The sequence below is a fragment of the Plasmodium fragile genome (assembly GCF_000956335.1).
Source record: "Plasmodium fragile strain nilgiri unplaced genomic scaffold supercont1.161, whole genome shotgun sequence".
Lineage (NCBI taxonomy): Eukaryota > Apicomplexa > Aconoidasida > Haemosporida > Plasmodiidae > Plasmodium > Plasmodium fragile.
This window is the reverse complement of record NW_012192741.1, coordinates 1-15,782: the sequence shown is the minus strand read 5'-3', so window position 1 is coordinate 15,782 and position 15,782 is coordinate 1. Positions and strand designations below refer to the sequence as shown.

General features: G+C 49.8%; 2 protein-coding genes across 2 annotated transcripts; one reads left to right on the top strand and one right to left on the bottom strand.

The window, feature by feature from the left end:
- Positions 1–1,235: 1,235 nt before the first annotated feature.
- On the bottom strand, positions 1,236–14,046 carry AK88_05568 (uncharacterized protein; the record flags this gene model as incomplete). Its single annotated transcript, XM_012483170.1, has 9 exons — positions 1,236–2,636; positions 2,809–3,173; positions 3,720–4,178; positions 4,742–5,603; positions 5,871–6,150; positions 10,504–10,984; positions 11,084–11,348; positions 13,190–13,890; positions 13,959–14,046. 9 exons carry the CDS (start codon positions 14,044–14,046, stop codon positions 1,236–1,238), a joined length of 4,902 nt encoding a protein of 1,633 aa, XP_012338593.1.
- A 543-nt stretch (positions 14,047–14,589) lies between these two features.
- Positions 14,590–15,739, top strand: AK88_05567 (uncharacterized protein; the record flags this gene model as incomplete). The annotated part of the gene is made up of 2 exons (XM_012483169.1): positions 14,590–14,620; positions 14,802–15,739. 2 exons carry the CDS (start codon positions 14,590–14,592, stop codon positions 15,737–15,739), a joined length of 969 nt encoding a protein of 322 aa, XP_012338592.1.
- Positions 15,740–15,782: the final 43 nt, after the last annotated feature.

Genomic DNA, 15,782 nt, shown 5'->3' with positions numbered 1-15,782 from the left:
AACTTCCTGGAGAATTAGACTTACCCAATATGTCCGTGCGTCATGTATGTTCCTTTTCTCTAGATAATCCTCCCATGCCCCTAGAAAGGGCAGTATGTCATTGCCATAGTCCTTAGCCATATTGAACACAGTTTATTCGCGTTCTTAAAAAAAAAAGTACAACAGTACTACTACTACGACTACTACACACCGCGCGTTAAACACAACAACAAATAAAAAAAATATACACACACCCCGTCTCCGTCAACGCTTCTCGCGTCAACGCTTCTCCCGTCAACGGCTCTCCGTCAACGCCTCTCCGTCAGCGCCTCTCCCGTCAACGCCTCTCCGACACCGCCCCTCCGTCAACCAAGTCTCCGTCAACGCCTCCCCTGTCACCCTGTCTCCGTCAACGTTTCTCCGTCAACGCTTCTCCGTCAACGCTTCTCCCGTCAACGCCTATCCGTCACCCCCTTCTCCGTCACCCCGTCGCCGTCACCGCGTCTCGCGTCACGCTTCTCCGTGAACGCTTGTCCGTTACACCGTCTCCGGGTCACCGCCTCTTCCGTCAACGCCTCTCCCGTCAACGCCTCTCCCGTCAACGCCTCTCCGTCAACGCCGTCTCTCCGTCAGCGCCTCTCCCGTCAACGCCTCTCCGTCACACCGTCTGCGTCAACGGCTCTCCGTCACACCGTCTGCGTCAACGGCTCTCCGTCACACCGTCTCCGTCAACGCCTCTCCCGTCAACACCTCTCCGTCAACGATTCTCCGTCAACGTCTGTCCGCGTCACCCCGTCTCCGTGTACGATTCTCCGTCACCGCGTTCTCCGTCAACGCCTCTCCCGTCAACGCCTCTCCCGTCAACGCGTCTCGCGTCAAGGCTTGTGCGTGCGGCTGCCGCCGTGTTGGTGCGGTCAAAGAAAGGGCGGAAAAAATTACACTACAGTACGTACTCCCTCACAACGCCATAACAAATAACTTCCGACCTAAGTCATATCAACCCACATGTTCTATATACATTTAACCTCTACAACCGTATCTGTATAGTCATGTTAAAAGAAGTTGACTACATAACAAGAAAGAAAACAAGGCAAAAGTAAGCACAAAGAAACAGAAGAAAGCAGAACAGAGCAGCAAAAAAAAAAAAAGACGGTATGGAATAGTGCAAACACGAAATATATTATGTATAGCACATAATGAAGTAAAAGTGCTCTAATGTTAGCATGCGTTATGGCGCATGCATATGCCCCGTCATACTAATGTCGCATATTCTGTAATAAAGCATCCACATATAACTCCCTATCCTGCAAACTGCGTTCGACTTCGCTCTCTTCTATGACGAATGCCAGGATCAGTATCCATGTTTTAGCGGTGAACGGTTGTTTCATGTAAGGTTGCCGATGCAGTGGTTGCATGCGTGGTGCATCTCTCACTCGTAGCACATGTTCTGCTGCCATTACAGTTTCCACGTGTAAGTCGTGTCCCACGCCAGGTATTTGGCCTTTGTACGATACTGTCTCCTCCTGTACATTATTCAACAAATGTTGAAACCACGCCTCCTCACAATACATACGCACTTGCGCATGTTGTGTTGCAACCCACGCTTTCCATGCTTCCAATTTCTGCGTTTCCATGGTTGCGGCTTTCCTGTGCTCACCGGATGCAGCGTTTGCCGCCATGTGCTCACGCAGGTATTGTTGCCAATGCGCTTTTAATTGCAAAAACCACGGCTGCCGCGTGCACTGCTGCAATAGGTGCTTGTGCCGGTCAATCCAAAGGATGCATTGGGTGCAGTCGGACGTCGCGTGCTCGGGGTTGGAATGAGCATTCTGTTGTGCATCTAACTGTATGTTTTCCATACAACTGCATGCATCGGGCTCCTCTTCGTTAGGGCGACAAGGGCCCGTAGCTAACTGTATGGTTTCCATACAACTCCACGGATCTGGGTTGTCTGCGTTAGGTGCACAAGGGTCCGTTGCTAACGGTATAGTTTCCATGCAACCCCATGGATCGGGGTCGTCCTCATTCGGTGGACCAGGTTCCGTTGCTAATTGTATGGATTCCATACAACTCCAAGGATCCGGGTCATTCGGTGGACAAGGGTGCGTTGCTAACTGTATGTTTTTCATACAACTCCATGGATCGGGGTCATGAGGTCGACAAGGGTACGTTTCTAACTGTATGGTTTCCATACACTTCCATGCATCGGGGTCATTCGGTGGACATGGATGCGTTCCATCCGAGTCACTGGGTGGATTGAGGGTGGACGAAACATTGTTCCCTGATAAAGCCTGGTTTGAGGTAGAGACACCCAAGATATTGTTATTCGTGTCCACGTCCTGCTGCAAGTCACGCGCAAACTCGTGCACGACAATCTTCCAATAGTCGTCTTTGACGTTTTCCCATTCCGTTGCTTCACATTCGTTGAGCACCTCTAGATGTAGCTCGATGATCGTGCGTGTATGCACGCGTGGATGACGTCGTCGTCGGCCGGCAGCAGATGCGCCCCGCGTATCCCTAACCATCGTGTACGCGTAATCGGGTGGCGGCAGTTCGGCGCGTTGTAGATGTTGCAATATTTCTTCGTCGAGTGGCTGTGACGGGACGTCACGAACGGTTCGATATGTTCGTCGTCGTTTGGCGAGGAAGGCCCAATACTAAGCAGAAAAAGGGGGGTAAAGAGGAGGGTGAGGACGGTAGGATAAAAGGAATGAACGCGGGTGTAGGGGCATATTGGTTAGAACGATCATATATTGGTGCGCGTAGGGAGTTTCTGAGGTATAAACATCCTGCACATGCGGGCATGCCCTGATTGCCATATATACTTACCTTCCATAGGAAGAATGCAATGATGGCAATACCAACCACCGCGGGGATCAGCGCGGGGGTGTAGGGGATGAGATCCTTGGGGTCGTAGGGTTTCGATGGAGGGGGAACAAAGTGAGCTACAGCATCATCCGCCGCCGTGGGGGGTGATGGCTGCACTGGTGATGGTGCTGATGTGTCCGTAGATGACGACACAGGTGATGTCTGCTGCCCTGGTGGTGTCGCTGATGATGGTCGTCCTGCGGGGTGCGTGGGTGGGGCTGGCACAGGTGTTGATGATGATCCTGATGATCCCTGTGCTGGCGAGGTTGGTGTTGCTGCTGGTGCTGCTACTGCGGGTCTAGGAGATTTCTCAGTAGAATCGTTACCTGATAATTTGGGTGGAAAGACGAAAATGAAGTGTGTGAGTTGCATGGTTGCCCATGGTCGTTGACCACGGTTCTCATGGTCGGCCGCTGATGGTTGGCCACATGGTTGCAACCAATCGTTGATTGCGCCGTTTCACGGTTGACCACACGGTCGGTCGCTGGATGGATGGTCCCACGGTTGTTGTAGTCCGTCGCTGATGGTCGGCACCATCGTGCCACGGGGACGGCGGGCCAGGAGAAGAACGTTGGTTGGCAGGGTGCCACCCCGGGAAAAGACTCTCTCTCTGCCACACAACACACACAACACACACAACACGCAACACAGTGTGTATGTGTCTGTCTGTCTGCTTCGACGTCTACGTCTACATCCCGCGGCCGACCCATCGCTGTTGCCCCCGTGCATTCTTATGCGACGTGTGGTTTTGCTCGCTGCCGCTGTCTCTGCGGAAATTGTGGATGTCTGTGATTTGTGTGCTCTGTTTGATTTTGTGGTCGACATGCACTCAGGACACTACCGTCGTGTGTTACACTCCCTCAAGGCTGTACCGTCCTTGTTCTTGTCTGCCGCCTCCAGGAGTTTTTTGCCTTGTGATGTCAGCCCCAGATCACTGTCTGAGGTACTGCCGCAACTAATGGAGACACCTGTAGATGTGCCGCTACTATCAGAACATGTGGTCTTACCTGGAGATTGTGCATCCGAATCCGCAGGCGTGTTCGCTGTGGACTTCGCGTCTGCCCCTGCTGCCTGTCCTCCTCCTTCTGGACCTTGTCTTGGTGTGGATGGTCTCCTGGGTGGAGGAGGAGGTGGTCTTGCTGGTAATACTGGAGATGCAGGTGCTTGTGGTTGGGACGCCTCTCCTCCTCCGGCTGTTGTATCTGCCCTTCCTACTGGTTCTAACCCTGGTGATGGTGATGGTGACGATGTCTTCTCTTCTTTCTTTGCCCCGTCTGGTTGTGCTACCGGTTTAGTTGTTGCCGGCTTCGTCGCCGCCGGTTTCGCTGCGCCTGCAATGAGGACAACGGAAGAAAGATGGTCGAAAGATGATAAAAAAAAAAAACGACACAAGTGGTACAGAAAGAAGGGGGCGGGACGGTTCGATCAGGTAGCGGCAGGGTGGGGGTCCGGCTCGATGCAGTGGGTCGATGCATGGATCGAGGTGGACTCAGTGGACTGGGTCAGGCGGTAGCAAGCGTACGGTGAGGTGGACTGCGTACGCGGTGAACTGGGCTAGATGGTAGCAGTACAACTTGTATGTTGTGGCCGTCATCTCCTCTCCGCTACCGCTACCGCTTCCGTTGTGGCCGTCGTCGTGGCCGTCGTCGTGGCCGCCGCACACCACGTCTACACTTCGTCGTCGCCACCGCTGCCGTCGTGGTCGCCGCTGTGCTCATCGCTCAACGAGGGGGTGCTGTGCTCGACTCAACGAAGGGACCGTGCTGTTCCGTCGTGTGTGCGTGTTCTGCCAGCCGTGTTCTGTTGTGGTGGCGGCGATCCATATGCGGACATGTCCGTATCGGGCCGTGTGAGTATGCGGCCGTGTGCTTGTTCTTACGAAACGTATTCTTACCGTCCGTGTGGTCCTCTGCACTCTTGGGTTCCTGCAGGGCCGGCACCTTCACAGTTTTTTTAGCCTGCTTCTCCGCCTCTTTCTTCACTTCCTTGACCGTGTCCTTTATCCTCTGCTGTATTTTATGCTGTAATTCACATGTCGTGTGCGATCCCGGGTTATGGTGCATGTCCTGTAACAGGTTCCATAACTTCGGAATGTTCTGAGGATCGCCCACCCAGCTTGCTATCCTTTTCATTAGCACAGCTGCCGCTGTCTTCACCGTCCCATTCTGATTACATTCCTCTTCACTGTGCGGTTTCTGGTCTTCACCAGCGTCGTCTTCAGCTTCCCATCCACATGTGCGCCCTGTGCGCGCTGCGCCTACGTCCGCACGCGCCCAACCTGTATTCAAGCCCTCTAATCCAATCTGCAACTTCTCTTGAATATTCCGCGATAGAAATATGATGGACCCAAAATTTATCTTCGCGCACAATCCCTTGTCGAATGTCTGCTGCGCCGGAAATGCTGTCCCCGTGTCTAACTCTTCGGAAACCCTGTTTATAAGTCCCTGATGATTTGTATGACGTCCATATAGCCGGAATAAAACCTCACTGCCTAGTATGCATTCTAAATACGCCCTAAAATTCCTGCTCCCGTTTTCCGGTATGGTCCTTTTTTCCCATTTTCCACTTTTCTTGTTGTAATCATACCCTCTCGTGTATAGCAGGATTTTCGTAATGTCCTGACATCTGTTACGGCATAATCCGTCATACGGTCCATTGTATAAGTGTCCACAGAAGCCGGAAATCGAAGCGTGACTTTCACCAATTTTGTGGATTAAGGCTCCAAAGATTTTATCAACCTCTTCCAATATTTTGGTCTGCGCATAGAACAAATTATATATGCATGCACACCGGTGGCTTTGTGTCCGTGGAACAGTCTAGTGCACCGATCTACAGGTGCCCTGCCGAACAATTGTGTCATGGGCGTGCACCCTATGCATGTCAATAATACCACTAGTAGTGTTGGGTACTCACGTAAATGTGTCACGCACACGTACAGGATACTGTTCCTAACGTATATATAGTATTTCCGTGGAATGTAGCATTCCTGTTTCTGGTTCAACGTGCTGCACTAATGAACTCACCCAATATGCCTTTGCGTCCGTGATGTGCATGTGCGTCAGATAATCATCCCATGCCCCTAGAAAATACAGTATGTCGGCTGCAAAAAGCCCAGGCATATTGAACACGTTATTATTCCCCTTCTTAAAAAAAGAAGTACGACTACTACTACTACTACTAGTACTACTACTGCTACTACTACTACTACTACTACTATTACTACTACTACTACTGTTACTACTACTACTACTACTAATACTTATACTACTACTACTACTACCTGTACTACTACTTCTACTAGTACTATTGCACCGCTCAATAAAGCACAACGACAAAAAAAAAATATACACACACCATCTCAGTTACCGCTTCCGTCACGCCTCTCCTGACTGCGTGTGCAAAGTCGTGATATTAGTACACAAACTACTACTTGTTTGCTTCTGTGCGCCTTCCGCTGTCCGCAGTCCTGCCGTCCTCGTGCCGTCGTGGTGGTAGAAGAAAGGAAAACAAAAAAGTACTACTACGACTACCGCACACACACAACGCGTCATTAATATACACTGCCCGCCCCCCTTTCTACACCGGTCTGCACTAAACGCCTGTCACACACACTGTCTCTCTGTGTGCGTACACCTAAAAACCGCCGTAACAACAACAATTCTTCTGCCGTCGTTGCTGCCCTCGTGGTCGCCGTCCTTCCCGGGGCTACTTGGTTGAATCGTTTACTCGAACGCCCTAATGGAACCGCTGCACGCGGCTACTTCGTCGAATCGGTCTTGCACTCGGACAATCCGTGTACCCGGGCCGCGTTTGCTCGGAGGGACAATCCTCCTGCTGTCTTACACGTGGCTACTGCGTCGAATGCGGCTTACCAGGGCACGTGGCTCGGAGAGACAATCTCTCCCGCCTTTCGTACACTCGGCTACAATGCGGTTTACGCGGCCACGTTTGCTCGGAGAGACAATCTGCTCCTCGTTCTTACACTCGGCTACGTCGTCAAATACGTTCACTCGGTGGCAATCCGTTTACGCGGCCGCGTTGCTCGGCGGCGCTTGCTCAGCGAGACAATCTCTCCTCGTTCTTACCCTCGGCACAATGCTTACACGCGGCCACTTCGTCGAATCGTTGTTACACGCGGCCGCGTTGGTCGACGCGTGTGCTCGGAGAGACAATCTCTCCCTCCGTTCTTACATTCGGCTACTTCGTCGAATCGTTCTTACACTCGGACAATGCCGTTTACCCGGGGCGCGTTTGCTCCGAGCGACAATCTCTCCTCCTTTCTTACACTCGGCTACTTCGTCGACAATGTGCTTTATCCGGCCGCGTTGGTCGACGCGTGTGCTCGGAGAGACAATCTCTCCTCCTTCTTACACTCGGCTACTGCGTCGAATCCTTTTTACACTGGGGCGCGTGGGTCGACGCGTGTGCTCGGAGAGACAATGTTCCGCCTGGTTACCCTGGGCACAATGCTTACTCGGCTACTTATTCGACAATCCCGTTTACCCGGCCACGTTTGCGCGCGCACAATACCGGTGCTGAGTGGGGCGCGTGGGTCGACGCGTGTGAGCGGGTGCTAGGTCGAATACGCTTTGCAGGCAGACCGATGGTGTGCTCGCGGAGGCCATATGCAGCAAGCGTGCACACACAAAACCATGAACGGATGCAATGGCGTGGACGCCAAAGATGACAAATGGTATGAGACGCAGTGGAAAATAAAAGATGTATGCGCGCGCAGGTGCGAGATGCAGGCAGCATGCAAACACAAAACCATGAACGGACGCAATGTCGTGGACGCCGAAGATGACAAATAGTATGAGAGGTAGTGGAAAATAAAATATGGAGGCGCGCGCAGGTTCAATATGCAGGCAATGGAATAAGCGCATGGAACGAACAACAGCCTTGAGGCGAATGCAAAAGCATAAAGAACAGAAGCATAAAAAACGCGAAGAGCGCGCAGACTAGGCGTAGAATGCCAAAAAACCAAAAAACAACAAACCCAAAGAGGCGTGCGATTCACGAAGTGAAATCGCGAAAAAAGCATAGGAATGCCATCCAAGGGTAAGGATACGTGACAAGAGTGAACAAAAGGGGCTGCGCAACATGAGCATGCAGGAATGCATATGAAAAAGGCGAAAGCGGCGCAAAAACTTGGCGCGCAAAGCAAGCATGCATCAAAAGGGAATGCAAAAGGGATGCAGTAGAAGGAGAGCAAAGAAATGAGGAAAAGGGGGGGAAAACAACGGGAAAAAAGAGAAAAAAGGAAAAAAAGGAAAACAAAGAGAAAAAAAGAGAAAAAAAGAGAAAAAAAGAGAAAAAAAGAGAAAAAAAGAGAAAAAAAGAGAAAAAATGAAAAAAAAGCAAAAAAAAAGATAAAAGGAGAAAAACGGAGAAAAAAGGAGAAAAAAATAATAAAATAAAATGACAAAAGCAGAAAAAAAAAGAAAACAAAAAGAATAAAATAAAAGAAAGGGGAAAAACAGGACATATGAACATGCGCGGCAGAAGAAAAAAGAGCGAAGGATATAATCGCACATTGAAAACTGAAGTAAAAAAGTAAAAGGCAGAAAGGCAGGTGCACAAAAAAGAAAACAACAAAAGCACCGAAAACAGGGAACAGCGGCAGCTCGAGGGTGATGAGAGGAAAAAAAAAACCAAAAAACAAAAAAAAACGAACACGTGCAGTAGCGCTACATGCATAAATGCGAAAGATAGAACAAACAGAAGGCCGCAACTGGATGCAGTGGCATATGGAAAAAGCGTGAAGGGTACGCGCGAGTGCGCGAGGCAATGGAGAAACGGCCATGGACAAGCGCATAGCGGAACAAGGCGCGGTGGTGAAAAAGATGGAGAAAAGCAGCAGCAAGCACGCGCGGGACTGCGTGAACAGGATTGCACGGAAACATACACAACCTCCAACTACGGCATGTAGAGGAGCAACAACCAAAAGCTCGCGAAGCGCGCAGTAGCAAGCGCCAAAGGGGAACAAAGGAGGTGCGATGGGAGCGGATGCTGCAAAAAGTGCGCAACGCGGCTTCAGTGCACTGCAAGGTCCGGGCACCGCGCGCACGTGAACAGAACCGGGTGCGGACAGGCAACGCGCAGGCACGGCGGCACCAGTAGGGCATGAAACGGTATGCGCAACAAGCGCAGGAGAACAGGAACAGAACAATGCTGCATGCATGCCGCACGTGTAGTGGACGCACCAGGAGCCCAATCACACGCGGCAACATGAGAGCAAAGAGTGGCGCACAATAGAAGGGATGACCAAAACCGTAAGGTACAACGTGCAGCAGCCAAGAACAGTGCACGAGGACATCAGGCGTGCAGTGCACTGCCCACGGCAGAGCACCAAGAACTTCGCGGCGTGCGCCGTGAACGCGCCTCGCGTGGTAACCGGCGGGCACGGAAGGCGCATGCATAAGATGCACGAAAATGAGCCGACCACGTGCGACACGCGCGCGGACTACGCGCAGGCGGTAGCAGAGTCGCAGCATGTGGTCGCCATGCGCGATAGAGTGGTGTCAGCACCGCACGCGCAGTATAGAACCGTGCGCCTGGACCACAAGGCAGCCTTGCGCACAAGCCTGCACCAGGCACCGGGCGGAACCGAACCACCACAGACGCAACACCACGCGCCAGGCCTCATATGCACCGCGAGTAGCGACACTACACGGGGCACCCGCGCGCACCCATCAGTAGCTGGAGCAGCATAATGTATGGTCCTCATGCGATGGCGAGCACGCTGCGCACGCAGGGCTCGTGTTGCCACGCCGTACGAGGTATTCATGGACACCACCGTGACGCATGGACATAACGCGGGGGCAACACAGCGCACACGCACATAGCACATCTTCGATCAGCGCAATGCACCATTGCCGAGAGAACGGCCCCGGCTCGGTGACGAGCATGAGTGTGCAGTACAGCGGGAATGAGTACGCGCGACGAGTTTACGAATTTATGCATAACGAATTATATGTGGACCATTGCTCAAAAAGATTTGAGCAGCTTCCGGAAGCACAGGTCCGGAGCCTGCCCTACCCTCGTTCAGCGGGGCTGTAACTGTAGATGCTGCTACACTTGGCCGCGTACCAACATATGGGTTCATATTACATGCTACACATCGTATGCTGTTATTATCGTGTACATAATAATAGTGCCAAAAAAGGGGGATATTATTGCATCGCCAGAATTTTTGAAGCGTTATAAGGAAAAACAATACACGCAACAACATTCTACATAGTACACAAAATCCCTTTATGTAATGTATTAGCAGTAATCATCACGTAGGTATTGTTACATTTTGGATATGAAATAATAGTTCCTTATATATGTGCAATATGGGGACCCTTTTCCCCTTTTTCTTCTAAATTGGGTTCCTCATCCATAATATCAATACATACTTCATCATATGAACAAATAATAAAACATAAACACAAACCATGTATATTGGTAAGAGCACAAACAACATTATAATGTAGAACACGCAACTATAGGATACATGCTTTAAAGGAAACATATGCCTATCACACAAAATCTGTACGACATGATGAGATTGTCGATCCTGTAACCAGACGAATAACATATCCTAACGTAAACATAATCTACGAGAAATAGAATACGGCACGTACTTATGGTTTTTTAGGTAATTTCAGTGACCACGGTAGTTTCAGCTTCCCCGGTGCTTTTTGCTTCTCAGCTGCTTCCTGTTTCTTAGGTGTTTCCGGTTTCTTAGGTGTTTCCTGTTTCTTAGGTGTTTCCTGTTTCTTAGGTGTTTCCTGTTTCTTAGGTGTTTCCTGTTTCTTAGGTGTTTCCTGTTTCTTAGGTGTTTCCTGTTTCTTAGGTGATTCCTGTTTCTTAGGTACTTCCTGTTTATGAAATGTTACTGGCTCTTTAAGTGCTTCCTGTTTCTTATTTACTTCTCCTTCGTTGTTTTTCGTTTCTGCGGGAGCTTCCTCCTTCTCCTTCTTCTTCCACATTTTATCCAATAGACATTTTCCTGTCTTGGAGCAACAGAAACATACTAGCAGGCAGGCATACATAATTGCAATGAGTATAAAGGCTCCACACGTGCACATCGAGATCCACAAAGCGAGTTCTGGTGCTTGCGACATTACGGCCGCGTTCACGAGGCCTTGTGCTACGGGGGATATAAGGAATGGATACAGGACTGTGGACACTACTACAAGCCCCAACCATGCTTTCCTCCCCATTTTACAACGTGTCCATTTCTTCAAACCTCTTCTACAACTATTTCCTGCGGTTATATCCTGTGATTCCTTCTGTTTGTTCTGTGCCTGGTTTACTTTGACCTTGGATTTTAATTTTTTGCGCATGTCATCGAACATCGTGCCCTTCTGGCGCCCTGTCGCACGACCGTCGTAAATATTACGTGGGCCTCGTTTCCCTACATCCGTTCCATCACTCAACGATACGGCTGTAATTGCATCCGTAGCGTCATATGGGCTTGTGCCATTAGTCGATGATGTACCTAGTGTGCTTGCCTAACGTAAATAGAAAGAACGGGAATATATGGGATTGTTATGGAGTATAGAATGATATAGAACGTGAAAATAAGTGGAAAGGCGGCAGATTTATAATTATTATGAAGGCATTAAGATATTATCACAATAAATGTGTGGTAACTCCTCCACAATACAGTGGTTTGTTCCATACACCGTCAGCAAGTTGCCATAAGCACAGGGCACACATAAATATAGAAAATTTAACAAGGAAGGTCATTGTGTTTATTCGTTTCCGTTTAGAAAATGTTACAAGTTGCGATATGTTGTTTATATGTATCAGTTATAAAATTGTTTTTTCCTTCTTCCACATGTAGGTGTATAGATTATGCGCGTAATACTATTCTGTTTTAGCTAATACTGAATACAGATATAATCAATTTTGTAGGAGGTTTACTATTCTTACGTAAATACATAAATATGATTTGCATAAATAATTCAGGTGCACCCTAATATAAGGGAAGAAGGAAGCACGGAAGAACACAGAGAAGAACCCATTTCTGGTACATATTATATGATGCAACATTACTTAAAGGGGTCAACCTTTTTCACAAATATAATACGGGCTCATCAGCTACGTCGCCGTTTTAACGGTGTGATGGCACAAAACAGCATATTCAACAGAGAAAAATTCCATATGTGGCATAACACATTACTCTCTTTAAGTCAGGTATAATGGTGAGGAACATAATAAGCCTAAGATAAATTATACCCTTTACAAATGGAAACGACGAACACTTTTTTGGGTGTAGAGCCGCGTGCTCAAAGTTACATTGTTTCAGTGTTTAGGGGGGTCATTATTCTGATGTATATACGGGGAAGATTATATATGTATCTTCATTGGAATTCATGCAATCGTCGTTTAGGTTGTTCCCATTTTGTTATATATGGTCACGAATAATGCACGTGAAAATATAGTTTACAAACTTATATACGTATACCGCCTTTTTTTCTTTGACAAAGCGTGAATAGATTTAATGAACAGTGTAAGGAGCATATATATATAAAGGATAAGTATAGCGAACTTGTGGGCTTGGGGCTTGGGGCTTGGGACTTGGGCCGTGGGGCGTGGGGCTTAGGGTTTACAGTTTGCGGATTGTAAGGTTTCCGGAGTTGTAGGGTTTCCGCGGTTGTAAGTTTTGCGGGATTGTAAGGTTTCGAGGATTGTAAGGTTTCTGGGATTGTATGTTTTGAGGATTGTAAGGTTTTACGTTTGTAAGGTTCCGGTATTGTAAGGTTTCAGGATTATGTGATTGCGGAATACCGATTTAGGATTCGGGTTTTTGAGGCTTACTGTTTGAGGATTTTAAGGTTCAGGAATCCGTATGCTGCATTCCATGTTGCGGATTCAAGAATAAGGGTTTACGGTTCACGGGTTAAGAAGTTGTAGGGGGCTTAAGGTTTTAGGGATTTTTTTTTTTTTTTTTCTTCCGGAAAAATAAACCTGTATAATTACAAGAGTATATATATACCAATACTGCATACCATCGTACCCATATCCTTTTCCCATGAACACCCAAATATCTAATATATTGTGTCACACAAGCCCAACCTTCGTTGCCTCCATTGTACCATGTATGCGGCATTTAGGGATATAAATCCCTAGTAGTTTTTTTTTTATTTTTTTTTAAAAATAGTATCGTTTTTTTTTTTCTTGTTGCAGTTACTTCGGTATAGTACAGTTGGTTCGCGTTCCTTTGGGGAACGTGGGACGCGAACAGTGGAATGGCAAATGGCAACGGCTGTTGGTCCATTTTGCACTCGGTTCTATTTGTGCGAGCTTGTGTGTTGTGCGTGGTGTGAGCTTGAGAGTGCATGCTTACTTTCCACAGAGAATAACCAAGGAGGGCCACGGTGACGAAAGCGAGAAAAAACAGGAGCGGGGTAGTGGCGGTAAGGACGTCGGCGGTTAGGTCAGGGAAGAAGGGGCCATCGTGTTGCACATTCTGCGGAGATTGCCCCTTTGGACCTGGTGTTGGACCTGTTCCATATGATCCACCCACGTTACCCCCTCCTGTTGGAAGTGCTATATCTAGTTCGAAGTTGCCCTTTGAACCTTCTCCGGAGGTAGCACCCGTAGTACTAGTACCCGTGGAACCGGGTCCGGACGAAGCAGGGGTTTGGTGACCAGTAGAACTGGGACCAGTAGGACCAGCTGCACCAGAGGGACCTGTGTCATGTTTGTGACCATGTTGATCAGGATCAGTGGAGGTAACTGTTTCCGTGGGGGGCTGGGACTCTTGAGATGGTTGTGTCGTGGGAGAGGATGCGGCAGTATGCCCATCATGGGCTTTATCATCCTTAGCAGTATTGCGTGCCTCCGTTGGATCAGGTTTACTTCCACCGGAGGCTGAGGAACCGTTACCAGTAGTTACTGGTGCCGGATCTACAACTGTTGCTTTGTCAGTATTGGCAGTATCAACACCGGTGGTGTTCGTGTTGGAAGAATCATCCGGGCCATTAGAGGCCTTGCCTGCAGGTATCTCTAAATTCTGTGTCGGTTCAGTGCCTGCTCCTGGAGTTCCTGCAAGGGCTCCCAACGGGAACAAGTGGAAATATGAGTACACTGAAGTGTGTACGTTGTATGGCTACGACAATGATCATCGGTGACCGCGGTCCATTCGCTCATGGTTGCCCGCACGGTTGACCACCGGTCCGTGACTCGTGGTCCATCGCTCATGGTTGGGCACGGTGCGAACGGTGGTTGGCTGGTGCCACTCCGGGAAAAGACTCTCTCTCTGTGCCACACAACACACACAACACACAACACACACAGTATGTGTGTCTGTCTGTCGACGTCGACGTCCACATAGCGGGGCCGACCCATCGCTCCAAATCCCGCTCCCGCCCGTCATTCTCATTCGACGTTTGGTTTATCGCTCTCCGTGGTTTCTGTCTCCGGAAAATTTTTGTTTTTGGTGCTTTGTGGGTTTTGTTGTTTTTTTTTGTTTTCGACTATCTTTCAAGGGTCTGCGTAGTGCGTGCACCCCTGTGCCACAGTTCTCCCCATCACTAGAGTCACCTGTTCGGCCCGTTAAGCGCGTGTGTTCATTCTCGTTTACTCCATATTTCTCGATAAGGTCTTTGGAACGTGCACCGCTATTGTACGAGGAACTCGTGACTATGCTCACAGTGCCCGTGCTGTGCGGAAGTTTCACATTAACAAGATTATCATCATGCGGCTCACCTGGCGTGGTGGTTGCTGGTGGGTGCTGTCCTCCCGATGCACCTGTGCCTGACGACATTCCCCGCCGGTCCGTCCTTCCTGGCTGCAGCCCCCCGTCCCCGTGGTCAATGATCCATTGAACCCTGTGGCCGCCGGTGTGGACAACCGTCCAGAGACGCACCGTGTCGTCAGCCAACCATCAGCGACCGAAAAAAACATCAGGTTCGAAACTTTCTAGATTTTCCCTTTTCCCCCTGGTACCCATTTAGGAGCTCAAGGTGCAGACAGGCAGCCGACACAAGGTTCAGGGGATCCACCAGTAACACCATCTACAGCATCGGACCCGGCAGTTCCAGCTCCTGCTGCAGCTGCAGAATCCGCATCCACGTCCAGTGGAAGCGCCACAGCCAGCACTACTCCCTCCGACCCAATCACGGGGACTGAGGACAACAAAGTTCCGACCACACTGGCGGATACTTCTTCTGTTAAGGACAAAGGTCAAACTGGTCTCTCCGGTCCATCCGGTCCTCGTGGTCCCGCGGGTAAAGATGGTGAAGCCCGTAAACCCGCGGACGGTGCGGATGCCCGCGTCGATGGCGGCACCGACGACCCCCCTCCTCTCAATCCACCCAAACCGAACCCGAACCCAAATCAATCGGGTTCCGAAGGCGGCCCCACCAGCGGCGAAGCGTCCACAGGAGGTACTGAACACGGTGGAGGAGGAGGTCCAGGAGCACCAGGAGGAGGTGGGCGAGGAAGTGGCAGTTCCTCATCCTCTGCTTCAGAACCATCCAGTCCAGGTTCTACTGGTCTCCAAAACCCTGGTTCCTCAAGTCCTGCCTCCCCTCCTAGTGGTACTAACGATCACGATACCGGTCCTAATACAACAAATGGCGATAATGATTTTGGATTAGGATCAGAACCTCCCACAGCAGACGGTGAATTAGGAGGAAATTACGGCCCACGTACCCCACAGGTTGCCCATACTGTAGTCCCAACCAATGTTCCTTCGAATGATGGTGGCCCGGAAGCGCCCGACCTAACCGGTGTTGTCCTTACCGCCACTACTCCCGTGCTGTTTTTTCTCACTTCCGTCATCGTCGCCCTCCTTGGTTATTCCCTTTGGAAAGTAAGCGCGCACAATCTCACACACAATCACACAACGCGCACACGGCAGCCACAACAACACAGCAAACGACTTCGTTGACGTTGAGCGTCGCCGGCCACGACGGCAGCGGTAGCGACGACCA